Genomic DNA, 21497 nt, shown 5'->3' on the forward strand with positions numbered 1-21497 from the left:
GTACTGTTGTATGTGCTGGGTGTGTGGTAGTGGTACTGTTGTATGTGCTGGGTGTGTGGTAGTGGTACTGTTGTATGTGCTGGGTATGTGGTAGTGGTACTGTTGTATGTGCTGGGTATGTGGTAGTGGTACTGTTGTATGTGCTGGGTGTGTGGTAGTGGTACTGTTGTATGTGCTGGGTATGTGGTAGTGGTACTGTTGTATGTGCTGGGTATGTGGTAGTGGTACTGTTGTATGTGCTGGGTATGTGGTAGTGGTACTGTTGTATGTGCTGGTGTGTATGTGGTAGTGGTACTGTTGTATGTGCTGGGGGTATGTGGTAGTGGTACTGTTGTATGTGCTGGGTATGTGGTAGTGGTACTGTTGTATGTGCTGGGTATGTGGTAGTGGTACTGTTGTATGTGCTGGGTATGTGGTAGTGGTACTGTTGTATGTGCTGGGTATGTGGTAGTGGTACTGTTGTATGTGCTGGGTGTGTGGTAGTGGTACTGTTGTATGTGCTGGGTATGTGGTAGTGGTACTGTTGTATGTGCTGGGTGTGTGGTAGTGGTACTGTTGTATGTGCTGGGTGTGTGGTAGTGGTACTGTTGTATGTGCTGGGTATGTGGTAGTGGTACTGTTGTATGTGCTGGGTATGTGGTAGTGTCGTTGGTACTGTTGTATGTGCTGGGTGTGTGGTAGTGGTACTGTTGTATGTGCTGGGTATGTGGTAGTGGTACTGTTGTATGTGCTGGGTATGTGGTAGTGGTACTGTTGTATGTGCTGGGTGTGTGGTAGTGGTACTGTTGTATGTGCTGGGTATGTGGTAGTGGTACTGTTGTATGTGCTGGGTATGTGGTGTGGTGTGTGGTAGTGTTGTATGTGCTGGGTATGTGGTAGTGGTACTGTTGTATGTGCTGGGTGTGTGTGGTAGTGGTACTGTTGTATGTGCTGGGTGTGTGGTAGTGGTACTGTTGTATGTGCTGGGGTGTGTGGTAGTGGTACTGTTGTATGTGCTGGGTATGTGGTAGTGGTACTGTTGTATGTGCTGGGTATGTGGTAGTGGTACTGTTGTATGTGTGCTGGGTATGTGGTAGTGGTACTGTTGTATGTGCTGGGTATGTGTGGTGTCGTTTCTGTTGTATGACTGGGTATGTGGTAGTGGTACTGTTGTATGTGCTGGGTATGTGGTAGTGGTACTGTTGTATGTGCTGGGTGGGTGTGGTAGTGGTGGAGTGGTACTGTTGTATGTGCTGGGTATGTGGTAGTGGTACTGTTGTATGTGCTGGGTATGTGGTAGTGTCGTTGGTACTGTTGTATGTGCTGGGTATGTGGTAGTGGTACTGTTGTATGTGCTGGGTATGTGGTAGTGGTACTGTTGTATGTGCTGGGTGTGTGGTAGTGGTACTGATGTATGTGCTGGGTATGTGGTAGTGTCGTTGGTACTGTTGTAGGATGTAACCTGTACTTGGTGTATAGTAGTGTTGTCGGGAACGTGTTTTTGTCTTTTCCCCTGTCTTTATTTATGATACCTGCATTGCGTTAACCTTCCAATGACATATCTCAACATGTGACGTATACAAATACCAAAACGAATATTCTGTCTTTTTGTGCTTAGCCCGCATTAATTTTTCAAATCAACTTTCTTGTTTTTATGTATATCCAGTTTTCGTGCTTTGTAAACTTTTTGTCTTATAGTAACCAAACATTTATATTTGACAGTCTATGAGAGAATTAAATTATTTTTATAACGATTAAATGTCGGTTTATTGGGATTTTCACCAATATGTTTATTCATACGGCGATCATTGTCTTTACTTCGAGTACATCTCTTATCAACGGGAAATTGGTTATCGAGGACTTGAATTTTATAACAGAAAAACAACAACTTTAATGGCACATGTATTACGACCGTTCATCAATTCAAAATGCCTGGTGTGTAGCCGTCGCTATGTTGGTATATATCATATGTTTTATGTATCCTTGCATTGTCACTCATCTGGTAATCATTAGATATCGACGTGAGACAATAACTGATATAGATTCAATGACTGCTCGCCAGGAAAGATAGAAGGTATGACGTGCATCATTTTGACTGACATGACGTTAATTCTTGGTGACATTAATATCGAATAGTTATCATAGTAATATGACTGAAGGCAAAGCCTTAAAGGGCGCAGCCAGATGTTTCAGTTAACCATTAATCATGCAATGTTAAAAAGTTCAATTTATGGAAATAACGGAGCCGAATTTTCTGTTTAATTTTTACTCATATATTCACAATCTGTCTTTGTCCCCAAACCCCCATTTGAGAAGGAAATCCACATTTTATTTCCGAACATATATTCCTTTTTTGGTCAGCTGATTATATTGAAAGTGGTCTATCACTTGAACGCTTGCAAATAAAAAGCAATAGCACTGATCATGAGCTTCTGCCGGATGAAGATTATGTTCGTCGGTTCATAAAAGCGTTTGATTCGCTTGATTATATAATGAGCTGACTTCAAAGCATCGCATTCACCCCTGATGGGATTTTTTACACTGGGTAAAACATAGGATTGAATTTGAAAGATTGTGTTTTTTCTTATATTTTCATGTATGTTTTACCTTAGAAGTGCTTGGCACTTCGTGCCCTTCGCCCTTATTATGATGCAGAAAGTAGCACTAACACCGTCTGAGCTTCCTCGGGGTATTCCGAATTTGTGGGTATGTATTTATTGTGACGTCATGTGTGTGTGAGCGTAACATCATACGTTTCGGAGAAAACGACGTGAATAGCGCTCACAAAATAATGACGTAACTATACCTACATGTACCCGCAAGGGAACTAACTCTGCAATATGCAAAGACGGAATTAATCTGTGAATATATTTCTCACTTTTGGCCTTCAGTTGAGCTCTCGCCCCTTTGAGGAAGGCTCTGAGTTTCTGCTCTACTCTCAGAAATAAACAGCAGCAATTGCTAGCAGGACATATCATCACATAAATACCGAGGTACAGAAGTAAACTTAGATGAACAAAAGGAATGGGAAATGACATATTGATACTTTCAAAGCATTATAATTAAAATTTGCGAAACAAACATAATCAATTAAGTTCATTATAAGTCAATTTTATACAAGTTGATTTGTTTTAGTGTCCGCATAAAACGTTTGTTTGATAGAACTATTCAACTTTCAGACGTGGCCAGAATTAATGACAAATCGCATTGATTGGTTTCCGGTTTCCATTGTAAAAACTATCGACTGCCGATATACCCTTCTTTAATATGTAGAACTGAGATGGGGTTTTTCTTCCATAAAATTAGAGCAAGCTAAATCGTTGACTTTTTTCCGTTCAAATTTTAATATTAGTGCCTGAAAATTTAATCCGTAATGAACTTAGCAAATACTATCACAAATGGCTAAGAAATAACAAATGAAATCTTGCTTCACCGCCGACAGAGCATAAATGATACTCATCACTTGAAGAATAATTGTTGTTTAATCGTGTATACATCTGTATATATGTCTGTAATCATTTTCAATATTTTCATCTTAAAGTAAAATGAGAAGATCAAACTTTCCAATGGTGGTAATAGTGTAAAGTAAGTAACTTTTGTAACTGAAGAAAAATACTGATTCGTCTGCTCCTGTTTTTGACAAAGAAAAAAAATTGTCAGCGAAGGTTGCATTTTTAACATTAGTTCAAAATACATCTATAGGTTGTGCGCAAGCAGTCCTTGTCATATACCCAAATGCAAGGTTATTGAGAAATATAATATCATGTTTTTTATGGATTTTTGAAAACAGCAGAAGGAAAAACCGATATTATTCAGGAGTAAAGCAACTATAATGTGAACATTGAAAAAGAAAGAAATTGGATCGTGAACGCGTTTTCCAGTCCCATCTTTAATAGCACAATACCATTTCAGAGTAATAACCTCGCTGAACATGTACCATTGGGGCTACCAATGGGATCGACTTCGACTGCCATCTGATTGGTCGCTCTCTGTCAATCAGTTTGATATAAAACTCTGAAATCCAATTGAATCTTTTGGAAAACTGCTTCAACATAAAAAATTTCAATCAAGGACGTACATGAAAGGATTAGTCACACTGGGTTTTGGGCAATTTCAACCAAGGAGCTTTTGTGTTTGTGCACTGACCCGTGACGTAAGTGATGGCGATACTGCCTCGGCTTAGCGCTTGCGCAGTACTCCCTATAAGTGGCAAACGTAGACTTCTGCTGTCATGTCAACATAGGCTGATAATTGAAGTGTTTTGGTTGCGTTTTCGTTTCACCAACATGATATTATCAGGTTGTGAGTTAGTAGGTCTTCATATGCTAATTCGAAATGAATACCGTAGTCATTAAGTCTAGATGTCTATATGTTTCAAGTATGTGTTATGGCCGATTCTTAGTTTATTTTGTTCCGATTTGTAATCGATGGTAATTTTCACCGTTTCCTTATCATGACTTGTGTACCGTGGCAAAGTCAGATTTCTTGTCCTGGGATGGAGATTTGGAGTTTTTACTTGGCAATTTTACAGAATAAAATGAGTCTGAGGACGAATATGATGAAGTTGAGACAAAGCAGCCACGCAAAACTTCCAAAACTAAACATCAGCCTCAGAACCCACAAAAAGCATGGTATGTGTGTCCTATGTGTAAGACGTCTTCAAAGACTATTGCCAGTTTCCGTGGCCATACGACCAAACAACACGGAAGTTGAATCTAAAAGGTAGAAATAAATTTCTTAAAAAAATTGTAATTTTGCAAAAAAAAAATCAGATCAGTATTTTACAAAGATTTTGGAAATCAGCCACTGGTAGCAAGGATATTGACTTTCAGAAGTTTGCCTCCACAAACTCACAATCTGGTGTCTTGACAGATAAGTACTTCAAGAACATCATATTCAAAGCCTACAAGTTTACCTTAAACAACATCTTGTGTGACTTTGACGAATTCAATTTGAAGAAATTAGTAAATGATGCACAGAGAAGTAGTGCTGTATCTGGATTTTATACAGATTTGTTTGACGACATCTTTATAACAGCACAGTGCAGTATATAGTACTCCAACTGACAGAGAGGAGCTCTTTCATCATCTTCATGTGAAACGAATAGATACAACCTTGCACGAAACATGTTGAGAACGCTTCAAAGCTGTTGACTCCTCATTTAGTAGTCCAGAAGTTCAGCATTTTACCCAGGTTCTTTTATTAGATTATATTGGAGAAATGTATTAAGAGCAGACAAAGTTGATTTTAAAGAGAACTAAACACAATTCAAAATATCTAAGAGACAATGACTAGACTGTTTTGTTTTATATTTCTGTATTCATCATTAGAGCTCTCAGAAAGCGTTATTCTAGACACAGATATACCGATAAGGGATAAGATGCAGTGCTGTGATGCATTCATCAGTACAAACAATGTGAGGAAAAGGCTTTCTTGGCGGAGTATCGGAAAATGATTTCATTGAAAGACCGTGGAGGGCGTGAGATGCTGACACGCATTTTCTACCTATTAGTTCGCGAGTATGAAACTGACTCGTTCTCTGGTTGACACAGATAGATTGAGAGCTAGCTCTCTTTCCCTCCCTTGAAAGAAAAGGTTCTTGAAAGTTTCATAGTTCAATATTACGCCAAATTTATCCTTTCAGATGTGTCTGTGAAGCAATTTCTGCATCAGTCCTGGAAGACATTATTAGGCTGTTTCTGACGGTGAGGGGACATGCAGTAGTCCGTGTAGCAAGAAACAAACTTTGTATGAAAACCAAAGCAGAAAACAAAAAGACTTCAAAGCGGTGTTCAAGTCTTCAGCAGACATTATAATACATTTCGACCGTGACAAACTGACTTTGTCAGATGTGACAAATGTTTTTGTGCATACACAATGGATTCCTCAAGATCTATATAACATCAAAATAAAGTCTTGAAAATTACTATTGTATTAATTTGAAAAAAATATGAAAAGGCATAGTATATAAATAAAGTTGAAAATTATTAAATGGAATCCATAAGGTATGAGACAACAAAAGTAAAGATTGAGGTTAAGCTTGAGTACATGAATATGTGCAATTTCCACCAATAAACAGTCTTCTAATATCATATAACAGTACTTTTACTATAAAAGAATTCAATTCAATTTTTCAGCATTCGCAATATCAAGAGATATAGTTTTTATAAGGTACACTGTTATATGAAATCATATGTAAAATGTTTATCAAAGGTAGAAAATACTCTCAGGACACGATAAGAGCAACAAAGAAATATATATTCTGTATATTTATTATATTCCTAAAAATACAAGTAAAATTTGTAAAATTTGTAAACATAACATTCATCTTACTCTAAAAATTTAAAGTTTTATTTGCCAAGTGAAACAATATCTTTCAGAGATTGTTTTTGTGTTTACATCCATTAACTACATGGTGTTATGTTCCTGCTGTATGATCATGATCATGTTTAAAATGTTGATGTAATATTATGATAGTTTTAGTAATTTCTAATAAAAAAATCAGCAAAATTATTTAAATACATTGTTTGTGTTTATTCCTTCCTTTGTGCTCACTTATAAATCCTTGTTTCAATATCACATCTAAAAATTAAAGCGGATGTTTTTCTTCCATGATAGTGTGAAATCAAAGCCTGTCGCTTCTATTAACTTTGCTGGTACTATTCATGGTACACTGTAGTTTTTGAAATAACAATCCAACCTTTTATTCAGTATAAAGTCTGATATATTGGACACTATAGCGTAAATACAACATTGGGAAAACCGTGTTTGTCTGAGGTTAACAATGGAAACCAGTCAATAACATGGAACGTTAATGATGTCTTTCTTTCGTGGTTTACTGGCTTACATTATTTGTGGATTAAAGTATATATGGCTATCTGGCGGTTTATGTATATAGTAATGAATAAAGACAATATCGTTAATGTTTAGATGAGATGAAAATGATTAAAATTTTTAGACAGCGAACAATTCTTTGTTGTATAGTAATAGAACTATCGAACAGGGGTAAACTATCTACAAAAAAAAAATCAAAACACACATTACCCAAAACAATCTTTCGATAGTTTTCTCGGTCACATATTTCAGATAAGAGTGTAACTCATTTATTTCGCAGGACATTATGCTGGATAGGACTTGCTGAAAATGACAGAAAATATCATGAAAATTGAAATGATACTGAAATCGACTGATTTCCTATACAGTGATATTCATTAGGCGTCGTTGTTAGGTAATATGTTCACAGTCATATGACAATAGATTACGTCTCCCATGTATCACACACACGACTGGGGGTGACAGTTATGAAGCGCATCGTCAACAGAGGGCGCTGCCACAATCAATTCTTGTACAATACCACGCTTGCCTGCAATGACACATTCAATGTGCATTGGATTGTAAAGAAGATGTATCATAATGACAGAGATTGTCAGCCTCCATATTACTTTAAAACGCTATCAATTATTTAGTCGTGGAAGAGTGAAATCGGGGTATACTTCACCTTCCAAATCTTCTCTCTTTCTAGTTTGATTCCTGGAGTTTAATTTCAGCCTACACACGCGTCATCACATTCGATTAAAACTGTACATTCCCTGATAAATCAGGCCGAATGTTCACACATAATTCAACCTATAATTTTCCGTTTTTGATGTTAAACGAAATCTGTCGGAAAACTAACAAAAACTGAAGAAATATTTCCATGAGCATTATTAGGGTGAAGTTGTTTAGATAAAATCTTATCGATTTTTCTTTGGAACAAGTTAGTTATATCTAAGCATTGATGTCACTATTTTTCAATTTTATCAGGGTATCAAAAAAAATTGTTTGCAAACTAGCGGATTCTCACAAAAGTTTGCAAACAATTTTTTCATACCCATCATGACATCAATGCTTATAATTAATTTTATACTCTATTTGATTAAATGAAGTATGTTTAAATGTAACATTATAGTGGTTTTTCAAAGAATTTTTTTCCGAATCAATACGCAACGTCAATGTCTCTATTGTGACGTCACGATAACGTCGGGGTTTCGCGCCATTCTCGGATTTTTTTTCCATAGTGGTATGCCAAAAAAACATTGGCCAATCAGAAAGCCAGATTTGGTATGAAAACAAAGAAAAATTAATTATTGTAATATGACAGGACATTGCGTGTCCCCTCCATTTGTACAGTACTTCACAGAATAGCATTCGTCGTACTCAAATATCTGCTCTATAAGAGGAAAAGAATCTTAAAGAAGTTATAAAGGATGGTCTGAGAAAGCTGTAATTGTAAATGGTCCAGGATCGCTGACATTGTACTGTTAAGGTTCGTACCAGCATTCGGTTGATCGGGTTTACTTTGTTCTGACACTGAGCTACGAATTACACGTATGACGTATGCAGAATTCTATCGAAAACGCCAGGCTTTAGTGAGAAGTACATTGGGTAAGAGTCCATAACATTATTTTTCCATAAATTGAAATGTCATATTAATTACAACCGTAATTTGCATTGCAAGGTCACACGAGAATCGATGTTTCAGTCAGGTCACATAACAGAAATGGTGGAACTACTTGCTATATCCAAATACAAAAAATCGGAATAGCATACATATTAAACGCATTCAGTATCTGTCCCATAAGATTCCTTTGCTCCTAAAACGTGTATTTTTCGCACATTTTGCTAACAACACGCGGTGAACAAATACAGCAAGATATGTAGCAATATGTAAGCCTGGCTAAACATATACTGCATATTGGTGGCGTTTATCACGATTATAACCTACATCAGAGAAGTAATTTATAGACCTAAATTTGCCATAAGAATAAGTATTATTATTATATTTAATTTTTGGTTCTTCTACGCTAATATACTTCTACCGGATTTTGTCACTTGAATTGATCTCGTCCTTGTTCATTATTTTTTACCGATAAGTAGGGCTATATCATCATGTAACATTTTAGGCCATGGGCTAGGAGGGTCCCACATGCACCCCCCCCCCCCCCCCAAACCTCCGAACCAATATTTTTCTGAACCCTTATGACCCACTGATCACAAATCTAAATGTTAACATTGCGTAAGTTGGGATGAACTTCCGGTTATGACGTCATCAAGACGGCCGCCATCTCGAATTTCACTAAAAATTGAAAAATAGTCATAACATTAACATTTTTCAACCGAAGTAGACAAATGAGGTACCAAAATGACCACAATAGAACAACAAATACATATCAGGACCAAAAAATCCAATATATGTAGTGATTTCTACGCAGGAAATGAAAAAATCGGATTTAAAGCTCAAAAATGGTGATTTTTCAGCAAATTTTTCATATTTTGTTTGACGCAGCAAAATTGTTTCCCAACAGCAATCTATTATTTATAATAAGTTTTTTGACCACTTGTCAATCAGTTTAAGCAACAAAAACAACCAAAACCAATGTTAACATCGTATAAGTTCCGGTTATGACGTCATCAAGATGGCCACCATCTCGAAATTCACTGAAAAATGAAAAATAGTCATAACATTGGCATTTTTCAACTGAAGTAGACAAATGAGATATCAAAATGACCACAATAGAACAACAAATACATGTCGTGACCAAATTAGCCAATATATGTAGTGATTTGAACGCAGGAAATGAAAAAAAAAAATATTTTAAGCTCAAAAATGGTAATTTTTCAGCATTTTTTCATATTTGGCTTGACGCAGCAAAATTGTTTCCCAACAACAAATTGTTATTCACAATCAGTTATTTGACCTCTTATCAATCTGTTAAAACAACAACATCAAAAATATATAGAAATGCAAAAAAAGATTATTGTTATACCCTCAATTTTATAGATTAGCAGCGTCTCAAAAATAACACAACACCTACTGATAGCGTAACAAATGTAACCTAAGCTAAGCCTGTGTTTCCGTTAATATCATTAACAGTTCCCAAAGCGTTTGTGTCTTTGAAAATGAACATATTCATTGTTTATTTTCTATGTATAGCATAAGCAAAATGTCATATGGTTACTACAATGTCACTAATATGTCTTTCACTGGTTCTCAATGATAACCATTATCATTGTGCGTGCTTTCTCGCCTCACTGACCTATCCACTGAAGAGACTCGGCATATCTGGTAGCTGGTACATGCAGGCCGAATCAGAGTACTCGAGATATCAGTATCCAATTCGTCGAAAGCCAAATCGACGTCTTCGATGTCGATGAGCTCATGTGACACTGCATTACCAGTGTTGTTCTAGCCTTTTATGACCCATCCATGACCAGAGTTCATATCAGGAACAACAGGTTCAGGGATGTGGGATCTCTTTCAGATTCTAACATATCGTACGTATATGCTGTTTCAGACTTCTCCGGCATAATGGAAATTACACCAGATGCACATTCTTCCAATGGTGGAATTGGTTCTCTTAAGCACATAACTCCATAATTCGTATGAAGTACTATTCATCAATCTTGTGGACCCTCGTGCAACCATAAATGGCACTGGTGATATCATCGAGGTCATTAATCAGGGCATAAATGTTAAATGTTTTTCATTGGTCTGACTTTTCCCACTCCATTGAAGGTGCTGGTTGTGTCAAATCTGGTGTATGCGCAAAGAGACAATTGAAGACTCTCCAGTAAAAAGTTCTCTAAAGTGCTTTCCAGACTTGGCAAAGAGTGAAACTTCACTGCAGACCTCATTTATGACCTCAAAGAACCCACTTGTGCCACCTATGGTCACTGAGGTTCACAAGAATTAGGAATTGTGCTTCATACGAATTAAGGAGAACCAACTCAACCCTCCGTAGAATGTTGATCTGGTGTCTTTTCCATCATGCCGGGGAAGTCAGGAACATCATATACGATATGTGAATCTAGGTGAAACTAGGTTGGAAACAGCAAGAGCTCCCACATCCCTGAAGCCGATGTTTCTGATCTTAACTCTGACCATGGACAGTTGACAAGTTAGAACCACGATGGTAACCCGGTAATGTAATGTCACATCAGGTCACCGAGGTCGAAGACGACACTCTGGCGAGAAAGCACGCACAACGAAAATGATTAGCATTAAGAACTAGTGAAAGAAATATGTGACACTGTAGTAACAATCTTATATCTTGCGTTATACACGAGAAATAAACAATGGATGTGCTCTTTCTAAAAGACACAATATGTTTCGAAAAGTGTCATGGTATTTACGGAACTTTAATTTGATACCCTATAGCTATTAGTTAGCGTTTTGCTGTAATAATTCAGTTTGAGAGGCTACTAGTCTACAAAATTTCGAGCATGAAAATGGATTATTTTGAAGTCCCACTTAGATATTCAGCCAACTTTAAATTCAAATTTGTTAAGATATAAATCGTCAATAGCCAATGTTATATTCAGGACCAAGACACCAGGAAACTGTAGTGTTAGCGGTTTGGAAAAAATAACAATCATATGCCGCATCCGGTAATGTTTTGTAAACCAAATGATGGTATAACAAATCTCTGTTGCATATATATTTTTGTTGTTGTTGTTTTAACAGATTGATAAGAGGTCAAATAACTGATTGTGAATAACAATTTGTTGTTGGGAAACAATTTTGCTGCGTCAAGCCAAATATGAAAAAATGCTGAAAAATTACCATTTTTGAGCTTAAAATATTATTTTTTCATTTCCTGCGTTCAAATCACTACATATATTGGCTTATTTGGTCATGACATGTATTTGTTGTTCTATTGTGGTCATTTTGATACCTCATTTGTCTACTTCAGTTGAAAAATGCTAATGTTATGACTATTTTTCATTTTTCAGTGAAATTCGAGATGGTGGCCATCTTGATGACGTCATAACCGGAACTTATACGATGTTAACATTGGTTTTGGTTGTTTTTGTTGCTTAAACTGATTGACAAGTGGTCAAAAACTTATTAGAAATAATAGATTGCTGTTGGGTAACATTTTTGCTGCGTCAAACAAAATATGAAAAATTTGCTGAAAAATCACCATTTTTGAGCTTTAAATCCGATTTTTTCATTTCCTGCGTAGAAATCACTACATATATTGGATTTTTTGGTCCTGATATGTATTTGTTGTTCTATTGTGGTCATTTCGATACCTCATTTGTCTACTTCGGTTGAAAAATGTTAATGTTATGACTATTTTTCAATTTTTAGTGAAATTCGAGATGGCAGCCATCTTGATGACGTCATAACCGGAAGTTCATCCCAACTTATGCAATGTTAACATTTGGATTTGTGATCAGTGGGTCACAAGGGTTCAGAAAAATATTGGTTCGGAGGTTGGGGGGGGGGGGGGGGGGTGCATGTGGGACCCTCCTAGCCCATGGCCTATTTCCCCCATTTTCTCAGAACGAACCAAAATAAAGACGAACATACCGGTTGAAACAAATATATTTCTCTAACTGTTAGAAAAGAAGACTTCTTTGTGGACTGAAGTGGACACCGTTATCATATAATAAGACATCTTCTGTACTTGATCGGAGTCAAGCAGTGCGAATAGTGTCAATAAGGAGTAATTACTGTGACTTTGATAAAAACATTGATACAGATGTCGTAAATCTATGACGAAATATTAGATATAATGGTGCTCGCGATACTTTCCCGTCATCCCCCTCAGATTTTCACCCATGAATCAAAGCACCCAATATATCTCATTGACAATTTTAAATAGTATAATTATTTTTGTGCCATATTTTCGAAGATCAACACAACCTTCAATTTACACAGTAATTATACCTGCGGGATGGTTTAACAGAATACGCTGTTTCTTTCCATTTTTATAAATTGTGTTATATATCATATTTTCCAGATCCCTAGCACGCAATCACTCAACAGGCGATCAGGGCACGCGCTAACCAGATTGCGTCATCACCTTACACTCTCCACGTGATTTGAAAACGTTCCCGAGCGAGTGTGATTCCCACGAGGAGTTAGCCGTGGATAATTTATTGACTTTGGGTTAAAGACAAAAGTAATTTAGCAGTAACTTCGCAGCAATTAAAATTACCATCAGAGCTGCTATTTTTTTTTTAAATGTCCCATAACTTGGTATCCGATCGATGATAATAAACAGTGTGAATTAAATGTGATGTAGTTTTTCAATATCGGTTGTTTTAGTACATGTGAACGCGTTCAAAATAAATTGCTTCATATGGCATTAAGACTTGTTTTCTTTACATTTTACAGTTGGTATCGTGTCAATGAATGTTTGCTAATGTATCATTTTTCTTTTTGATCTAGTTCACAACCATATGAAAATACTCGATAAATATTTTAAAAAATCGTGTGAGTATTGATATAGAAAGAATTCTTGCTCGTACAACAGGAATCTGTACAGTTCATATAAATCTACTTTATTGATATCGTCAGTTATCAAATTAAACAAATGTTCTAAGAAATACAAAAAAAAACCATTTGGTTATATAACCGCATGAACAGATTAACATTAAATGGGAATACAATAGTCAAAGATTACGGGAAGCATTTGTCCTGTGCCGTTAATGAAAAGTCGATATTCTTCTGTTATGTGGGATACGGGGTGAATAGTAAGATTTATAATTTAAAGAAGGAAAACCATTCTGGTTGGACTTACTTTTTCCAATTCTAAAAAGCCTCTTTAGGTTATTTCTAAAGTGTCTACTGAGACAAACGTAGATCCAGAAATTCACTTGATAGGTCATAAACACGCAGAAGTTTGACATCACAGCTATCTCCAGCTTCGCGTCGAGTTTGATGATAGAAATGTCACACACGTCTATAAGAAACACCAAACTTATAGGAATCTCTACCATACAAAATGAAATCACTATAAGAATCACCATTACTGTCGTTCTACGAATCAACCGGAAGTCAGTTCTCTCCCCTTCGTTGTCCTCCTCTCTATGTAAATCCAATATGCGGTGTGATTCAACAATGAGTTTCTGAACCAGCGCTATGGTGGCGCAGACCAATATCACACATGGACAAAACTGACCAAATATTAAGCGAATAAATTTCATTATTTTTTCCATTCCATAATCATCAAAAACGATGACTTCATCTTGGTAGCATAAACAGTACGGGACTGCAAAACCATTTGCGTCGATTCTGGTCCTCTCCTCAAATCGGTCTTCCAGAAACCACAAAGAGTATACTCCAAATACTAGAATATAAACCAGTATACTCACAAAAATGGAATTTCTCTGGGAACATAGTCGTCTACCGGGAATTGGAAAGGCGACAACAATGTATCTCTGGATTCCGAGAACGACAGTCAGCCATATTGACACCGCGTGGAAAACGGCAGTAATTTTGTACGCCATACTATGATATATGCATAGCGGGTATGGTAATCCTTCTTGGTAGTTTAACACTTCTCCAATGCTATAAAAGTATATATACAAAGGCGTGATGGCAAGGGCCGCCAAAATATCGCTGACGGCGAGAGCGGTGAGAAGGATTGTTGTCGGGGATCGCATCCGGTTCATGGTGAACACCATGATGACGAGAATATTTGTACATAAAGTTGTACAGGCAAGCAGAGGACAGAGTACGCCGTACATAGGAAACCAGTATGGATACAATATCGGCAGACAGTTCAGGGAATTTTCCAAATACGTCACGTTTGTCCAGTTGGTGTACATGACGATTTATATTGTAGAAATTAACTGTTGACAGGCGTAACTATATCGGACGTCGCTGTCGGAAATTGGGAGGGAAATCTAGAGACGAGAGTCACATCACATGCCTATATAATGTAATATGTCATTATCGTCGGGATTAGTTGTCTAGGACTTGTGTATAATAGTACAAAGACCAGATAATATGGACATCATCCAAGAAAAGTACACTAAATGCATGTCCGAGTTATATCCTGGTTCTGTTATGGTAGAGATGTAGCACCACAACCATACGTTTGGTTTAACAAAGCAACACACATTTCAGCATAACAAATTCAATTTGTGAAATAGACGAGTACCTGTTGCGCACATAGAGACAATGTTGATCTGTCCGGATATTAACACCTCAAAAAAGCTGTTCACCACTGACGATTTCCCTGTCTACTTATCTCCGATATCATCAATCTTACGGGGCGACTTGGATAAAGATGTGTTAGCTGAAATCACTTCATGTAATTCAGTATTATATAGCAAACTAACAGACGTAGATGATCAGAAACTGCGGCTTCAATCATTTGGTTACTATGGCAACAATCCATCACCAAAACTGAAAGAGAAACACTCGCAGACCCTTACTGGAGGGGTAACGACTCATTTTGCCCAATTAAACACAGCATCGCAACAAAGATCATATGGAAGCATTGATCACAGTTGTTCCGGACAGTTCATATTTGTTCGGAAATGTTAACGTTTATCTCACCAAATGTAGGCCTTTGGCACCGCCGCTTGGTTGTACATAAAACGAGTCACTATACAAGTGTCACTATTTTAGAAATATCGATATTTACATAAAGAGTTCGAAAATGCTGTAGATTTGCTTTGGAATGTCCAATTTTAAATAAACACGGTGATGCTTCTAATACACGATGTGTTATTCCAGACTGTAATTGTAGAATAGTCGACCTGACAATCGAAACGCATGCCGGAAATTTCCTTGTCAGTACTGCCGTGAAGAATGGAATCCCTACCGAATCGCTTCTATCATAGATAATTGGTAATCTCATAATCAATCACTGTTTCCCTCTCTTGACCTTCCCCGTCCAACTCCTCTCCCCCACGAACCCTCCCGTTATCAGACGGATTTATCTCCTGGTAACATTGCACACCATGATATTAACATGAAACATACACGGAACAATGACGTGCACATGTATGTTAATACACAATGCACGTGCTTCAAGGAACAATGGAAAACAATACACACACCCTGGTCACGGTTACATATGTGATGTTTGTCAATGTCAGGGTACCGATAAGGCTGTCTCCAGTGGTACCACACCTTAAACATATACACGTACAGAAATAAGCAAATGAGCGATAGTTTTAACTTGTTTTGTCAAAATCCATTGTTTACACCTATAAAAATGGATTACATTTACTTTCCTGGTTTCTGGTCACAAATAGAATGGGTTCAAGAATCATCCTATTTAGAATGGAAAAGTGTTTTAAATACGTGTATATCTAATTTTATTGAAATGGATATAAAAACAAGCACTATCTTTGTTACTAAAGATATACGTTATAAAAATCGGAAACTTTATTGATATATAGCCAAAATATTCAAGTCATTTTCTGTGATATCTACCTTACAGATAAAATATAAGGGCATCACTAGAAATGGAAATAAAAGTTGTTTTAGGACGAAAGTGTAAAACATGACAGAACAACAATATGACACAGAAAATATGACAAGAAGTTTTACCCTTTTACACTACGTTTGGTTGTGTTTTCTTACTTTTGGCGACTGCCAGCTAAACTGAAGACATTACCTGGTTTTTTATTCACAATACCGTAAGCGTGACGATAACGATATCAACGGAGATCATCAGCAGCAAATGAAACAAATTAATGACTTTAGTATTTCTAATAAACATTTGTGTATTAATGAATCCTTCAGATTTTTTTTAATGATTTCTTAAAGGATTATATAGTTTCTGCCTTTTTTTACCCTCAAATTGACGTTAAGAAATTATGATGTTGTATTTAAAATATTTATTACACTCATCATTCAATTATGATGGAGGTGTTATGATTTTGCCGTTTTTGATGACATGGTAACCACCCAAATAATGCAGAAATAAAACGAATTTGAAAAAGTATGGTTTTTGCGAATTAGTTTTTTACAGATTTTTGTCTAAGAAAAAATAGAGCGCAACTTGAACAAAATTAATTTTTGCTGATAATATGTAGACACTTAAGATTTATAACATGAATGCGCTCTAAATGGAACATTGAATTCACATTTAATTGCAAATTTATGCATGGTCACATATCAACTGCAGCTTCAATGATACATAGCTATCATACCAATTGTATCCAGGGAGGTACTTAATATTTGAAATTCAACAATCAAATAAGCACTAATCAGGTTTCAAATTGACATATCTGGGGGTAAAAATGGCACAAACCACGCATAGTCGTTTCTTAAAGTATCAGATCTTTTTCACCAGTTTATCCAGTCATTATAAAGTTTGATGTATAATGGATTTCGATCCCCCCTATTGTCAGTTCTTATGACCTTTAGTATCACTGACGATTCCTGAGCAGTTCATTGTGGTATATTGCTTCTGGATAGTGTTGGGATTTTTTAAAGAATAACCATTTAGAATTATCAAAATCAAGACGTTAACAGAAACAATTTACTGTATACACTTGATGACGCCGCAAAATACTTGATGATTTTATTATTTTATGACTATTCTCGCAATCAAACAACATCATCCTACAATGCGTAATATTATCTTCCAAGTAAATATAAGCATATATGATCTTTTCAGTCAATATTAAAACCAGACTTTTTTTCGTGGCTTTATTTCTAATCGTTTATTCCATTAAATCAACTGCAATACCTAATTATAATCAAGTCAATTAAGAAGATGTAAAGGTTAGTTGTAAAACTTCACAGATACAAATGTAATTTAATAATACAGAATTTGGTAGGAGACTTTATTGTTTTCATTTACAATGTATGTTCCATGATCCATTTGCCCTTTATAAAGGAATGACGCTAATTACAGCTATGACACCATTTGATTCATGGTAAATGATATGCTTGGACATGTTGTAAGACTTGTGAAGGCAATTTGGATTACTGTAACTACGGCCGTATTGAACTACAGAGTGTCCAATATAATAGGATATATAAGTCACAATTAAGTTTAAGCCGATACATATTGTTACTTAATCTGATGTGTTCTGCTGGGATGATGGCCAGTATTTTCCCAACAAACATCGAGTGACCAGTCCATTGCTCTGTTCTCGTTTCAGGATGGCCAACAGAAGTATGATATCCTTGTTCACAAACATGTAAGTATGGTGTAGACGGACCCAATAACAAAGGAGCATGTTAGTGTATACGTGACCCAGGGTCTATGCCTACACGTGACCCTGGGTCTACACCTACACGTGACCCTGGGTCTACACCTACGTGACCCTGGCGTGACCCTGGGTCTACACCTACACGTGACCCTGGGTCTACACCTACACGTGACCCTGGGTCTACACCTACACGTGACCCTGGGTCTACTATACCTACACGTGACCCTGGGTCTATACCTACACGTGACCCTGGGTCTAACCTACTACCCTGGGTCTACCTACACGTGACCCTAGGGTCTATACCTACACGTGACCCTGGGTCTATACCTACACGTGACCCTGGGTCTATACCTACACGTGACCCTGGGTCTACACCTACACGTGACCCTGGGTCTATACCTACACGTGACCCTGGGTCTACACCTACACGTGACCCTGGGTCTACACCTACACGTGACCCTGGGTCTATACCTACACGTGACCCTGGGTCTATACCTACACGTGACCCTGGGTCTATACCTACACGTGACCCTGGGTCTATACCTACACGTGACCCTGGGTCTATACCTACACGTGACCCTGGGTCTATACCTACACGTGACCCTGGGTCTATACCTACACGTGACCCTGGGTCTATACCTACACGTGACCCTGGGTCTATACCTACACGTGACCCTGGGTCTATACCTACACGTGACCCTGGGTCTACACCTACACGTGACCCTGGGTCTATACCTACACGTGACCCTGGGTCTATACCTACACGTGACCCTGGGTCTACACCTACACGTGACCCTGGGTCTATACCTACACGTGACCCTGGGTCTATACCTACACGTGACCCTGGGTCTATACCTACACGTGACCCTGGGTCTATACCTACACGTGACCCTGGGTCTATACCTACACGTGACCCTGGGTCTATACCTACACGTGACCCTGTAAAACTATACCTACACGTGACCCTGGGTCTATACCTACACGTGACCCTGGGTCTATACCTACACGTGACCCTGGGTCTATACCTACACGTGACCCTGGGTCTACACCTACACGTGACCCTGGGTCTATACCTACACGTGACCCTGGGTCTATACCTACACGTGACCCTGGGTCTATACCTACACGTGACCCTGGGTCTATACCTACACGTGACCCTGGGTCTATACCTACACGTGACCCTGGGTCTATACCTACACGTGACCCTGGGTCTATACCTACACGTGACCCTGGGTCTATACCTACACGTGACCCTGGGTCTATACCTACACGTGTGACCCTGGGTCTATACCTACACGTGACCCTGGGTCTATACCTACACGTGACCCTGGGTCTATACCTACACGTGACCCTGGGTCTATACCTACACGTGACCCTGGGTCTATACCTACACGTGACCCTGGGTCTTTACCTACACGTGACCCTGGGTCTATACCTACACGTGACCCTGGGTCTATACCTACACGTGACCCTGGGTCTATACCTACACGTGACCCTGGGACTATACCTACACGTGACCCTGGGTCTATACCTACACGTGACCCTGGGTCTATACACCTACACGTGACCCTGGGTCTATACCTACACGTGACCCTGGGTCTACACCTACACGTGACCCTGGGTCTTCACCTACACGTGACCCTGGGACTATACCTACACGTGACCCTGGGACTATACCTACACGTGACCCTGGGTCTATACCTACACGTGACCCTGGGTCTATACCTACACGTGACCCTGGGTCTATACCTACACGTGACCCTGGGTCTATACCTACACGTGACCCTGGGTCTATACCTACACGTGACCCTGGGACTATACCTACACGTGACCCTGGGTCTATACCTACACGTGACCCTGGGTCTATACCTACACGTGACCCTGGGTCTATCACCTACACGTGAACCCTGGGAACTATACCTACACGTGACCCTGGGTCTATACCTACACGTGACCCCTGGTCTCTACACCTACACGTGACCTGTGGACTATACCTACACGTGACCCTGGGTCTATACCTACATGTGACCCTGGGTCTTATACCTACACGTGACCCTGGGTCTATACCTACACGTGACCCTGGGTCTACACCTACACGTGACCCTGGGTCTATACCTACACGTGACCCTGGGACTATACCTACACGTGACCCTGGGACTATACCTACACGTGACCCTGGGTCTATACCTACACGTGACCCTGGGTCTATACCTACACGTGACCCTTGGACTATACCTACACGTGACCCTGGGTCTATACCTACACGTGACCCTGGGACTATACCTACACGTGACCCTGGGACTATACCTACACGTGACCCTGGGTCTATACCTACACGTGACCCTGGGTCTACACCTACACGTGACCCTGGGTCTATACCTACACGTGACCCTGGGACTATACCTACACGTGACCCTGGGTCTATACCTATACGTGACCCTGGGTCTACACCTACACGTGACCGTTGGGTCTATACCTACACGTGATCCTTGGTATATACCTACACGTGACCCTGAGTCTATACCTACACGTGAACCTTTATGACACTATACCTACACGTGACCCTGGGTCTATGCCCTACACGTGAACCCTGAGTCTATACCTACACGTGACCCTGGGTCTATACCTACACGTGACCCTGGGTCTATACCTACACGTGACCGTGGGTCTATACCTACACGTGACCCTGGGTCTATACCTACACATGACCCTGGGTTTATACCTACACGTGACCCTGGGTCTATACCTACACATGACCCTTGGACTATAACTACATGTGACCCTGGGTCTCAACCTACACGTGACCCTGGGTCTACACCTACACGTGACCCCGAGTCTATACCTAAAACGTGACCCTGGGTCTACCTATCTACACGTGACCCCTGGGTCTATACCTACACGTGACCCGTGGGTCTATACCTACACGTGACCCTGGGTCTACACCTACACATGACCCTTGGACTATAACTACATGTGACCCTGGGTCTCAACCTACACGTGACCCTGGGTCTATACCTACACGTGACCCTGGGTCTATACCTACACGTGACCCTGGGTCTATACCTACACGTGACCCTGGGTCTATACCTACACGTGACCCTGGGTCTATACCTACACGTGACCCTGGGTCTATACCTACACGTGACCCTGGGTCTATACCTACACGTGACCCTGGGTCTATACCTACACGTGACCCTGGACTATACCTACACGTGACCCTGGGTTCTATACCTACACGTGACCCTGGGACTATACCTACACGTGACCTGGGTCTATACCTTACACGTGACCCTGGGTCTATACCTACACGTGACCCTGGGTCTATACCTAACACGTGACCCTGGGTCTATACCTACACGTGACCCTGGGTCTACACCTACACGTGACCCTGGACTATACCTACACGTGACCCTGGGACTATACCTACACGTGACCCTGGGACTCTATACCTACACGTGACCCCTGGGTCTATACCTACACGTGACCCTGGGTATATACCTACACGTGACCCTGGGTCTATACTTACACGTGACCCTTGGAATATAGCTACACGTGACCCTGGG

General features: G+C 39.3%; 1 protein-coding gene across 1 annotated transcript; it reads right to left on the reverse strand.

The window, feature by feature from the left end:
• Positions 1 to 13295: 13295 nt before the first annotated feature.
• Positions 13296 to 15713, reverse strand: LOC138317052 (sex peptide receptor-like). The gene has a single exon (XM_069258675.1). The coding sequence runs from the start codon at positions 14578 to 14580 to the stop codon at positions 13456 to 13458; it is 1125 nt and encodes a 374-aa protein (XP_069114776.1). The 5' UTR covers positions 14581 to 15713; the 3' UTR covers positions 13296 to 13455.
• Between the last annotated feature and the right edge of the window lie 5784 nt (positions 15714 to 21497).

The sequence above is a fragment of the Argopecten irradians genome, chromosome 2 (genome assembly GCF_041381155.1).
Source record: "Argopecten irradians isolate NY chromosome 2, Ai_NY, whole genome shotgun sequence".
NCBI classification, from domain to species: Eukaryota; Metazoa; Mollusca; class Bivalvia; order Pectinida; family Pectinidae; genus Argopecten; species Argopecten irradians.

Bases quoted from the DNA above. Each gene is read 5' to 3' on its own strand.
- LOC138317052 (XM_069258675.1), bottom strand. From the start codon at position 14,580: ATGTACACCAACTGGACAAACGTGACGTATTTGGAAAATTCCCTGAAC.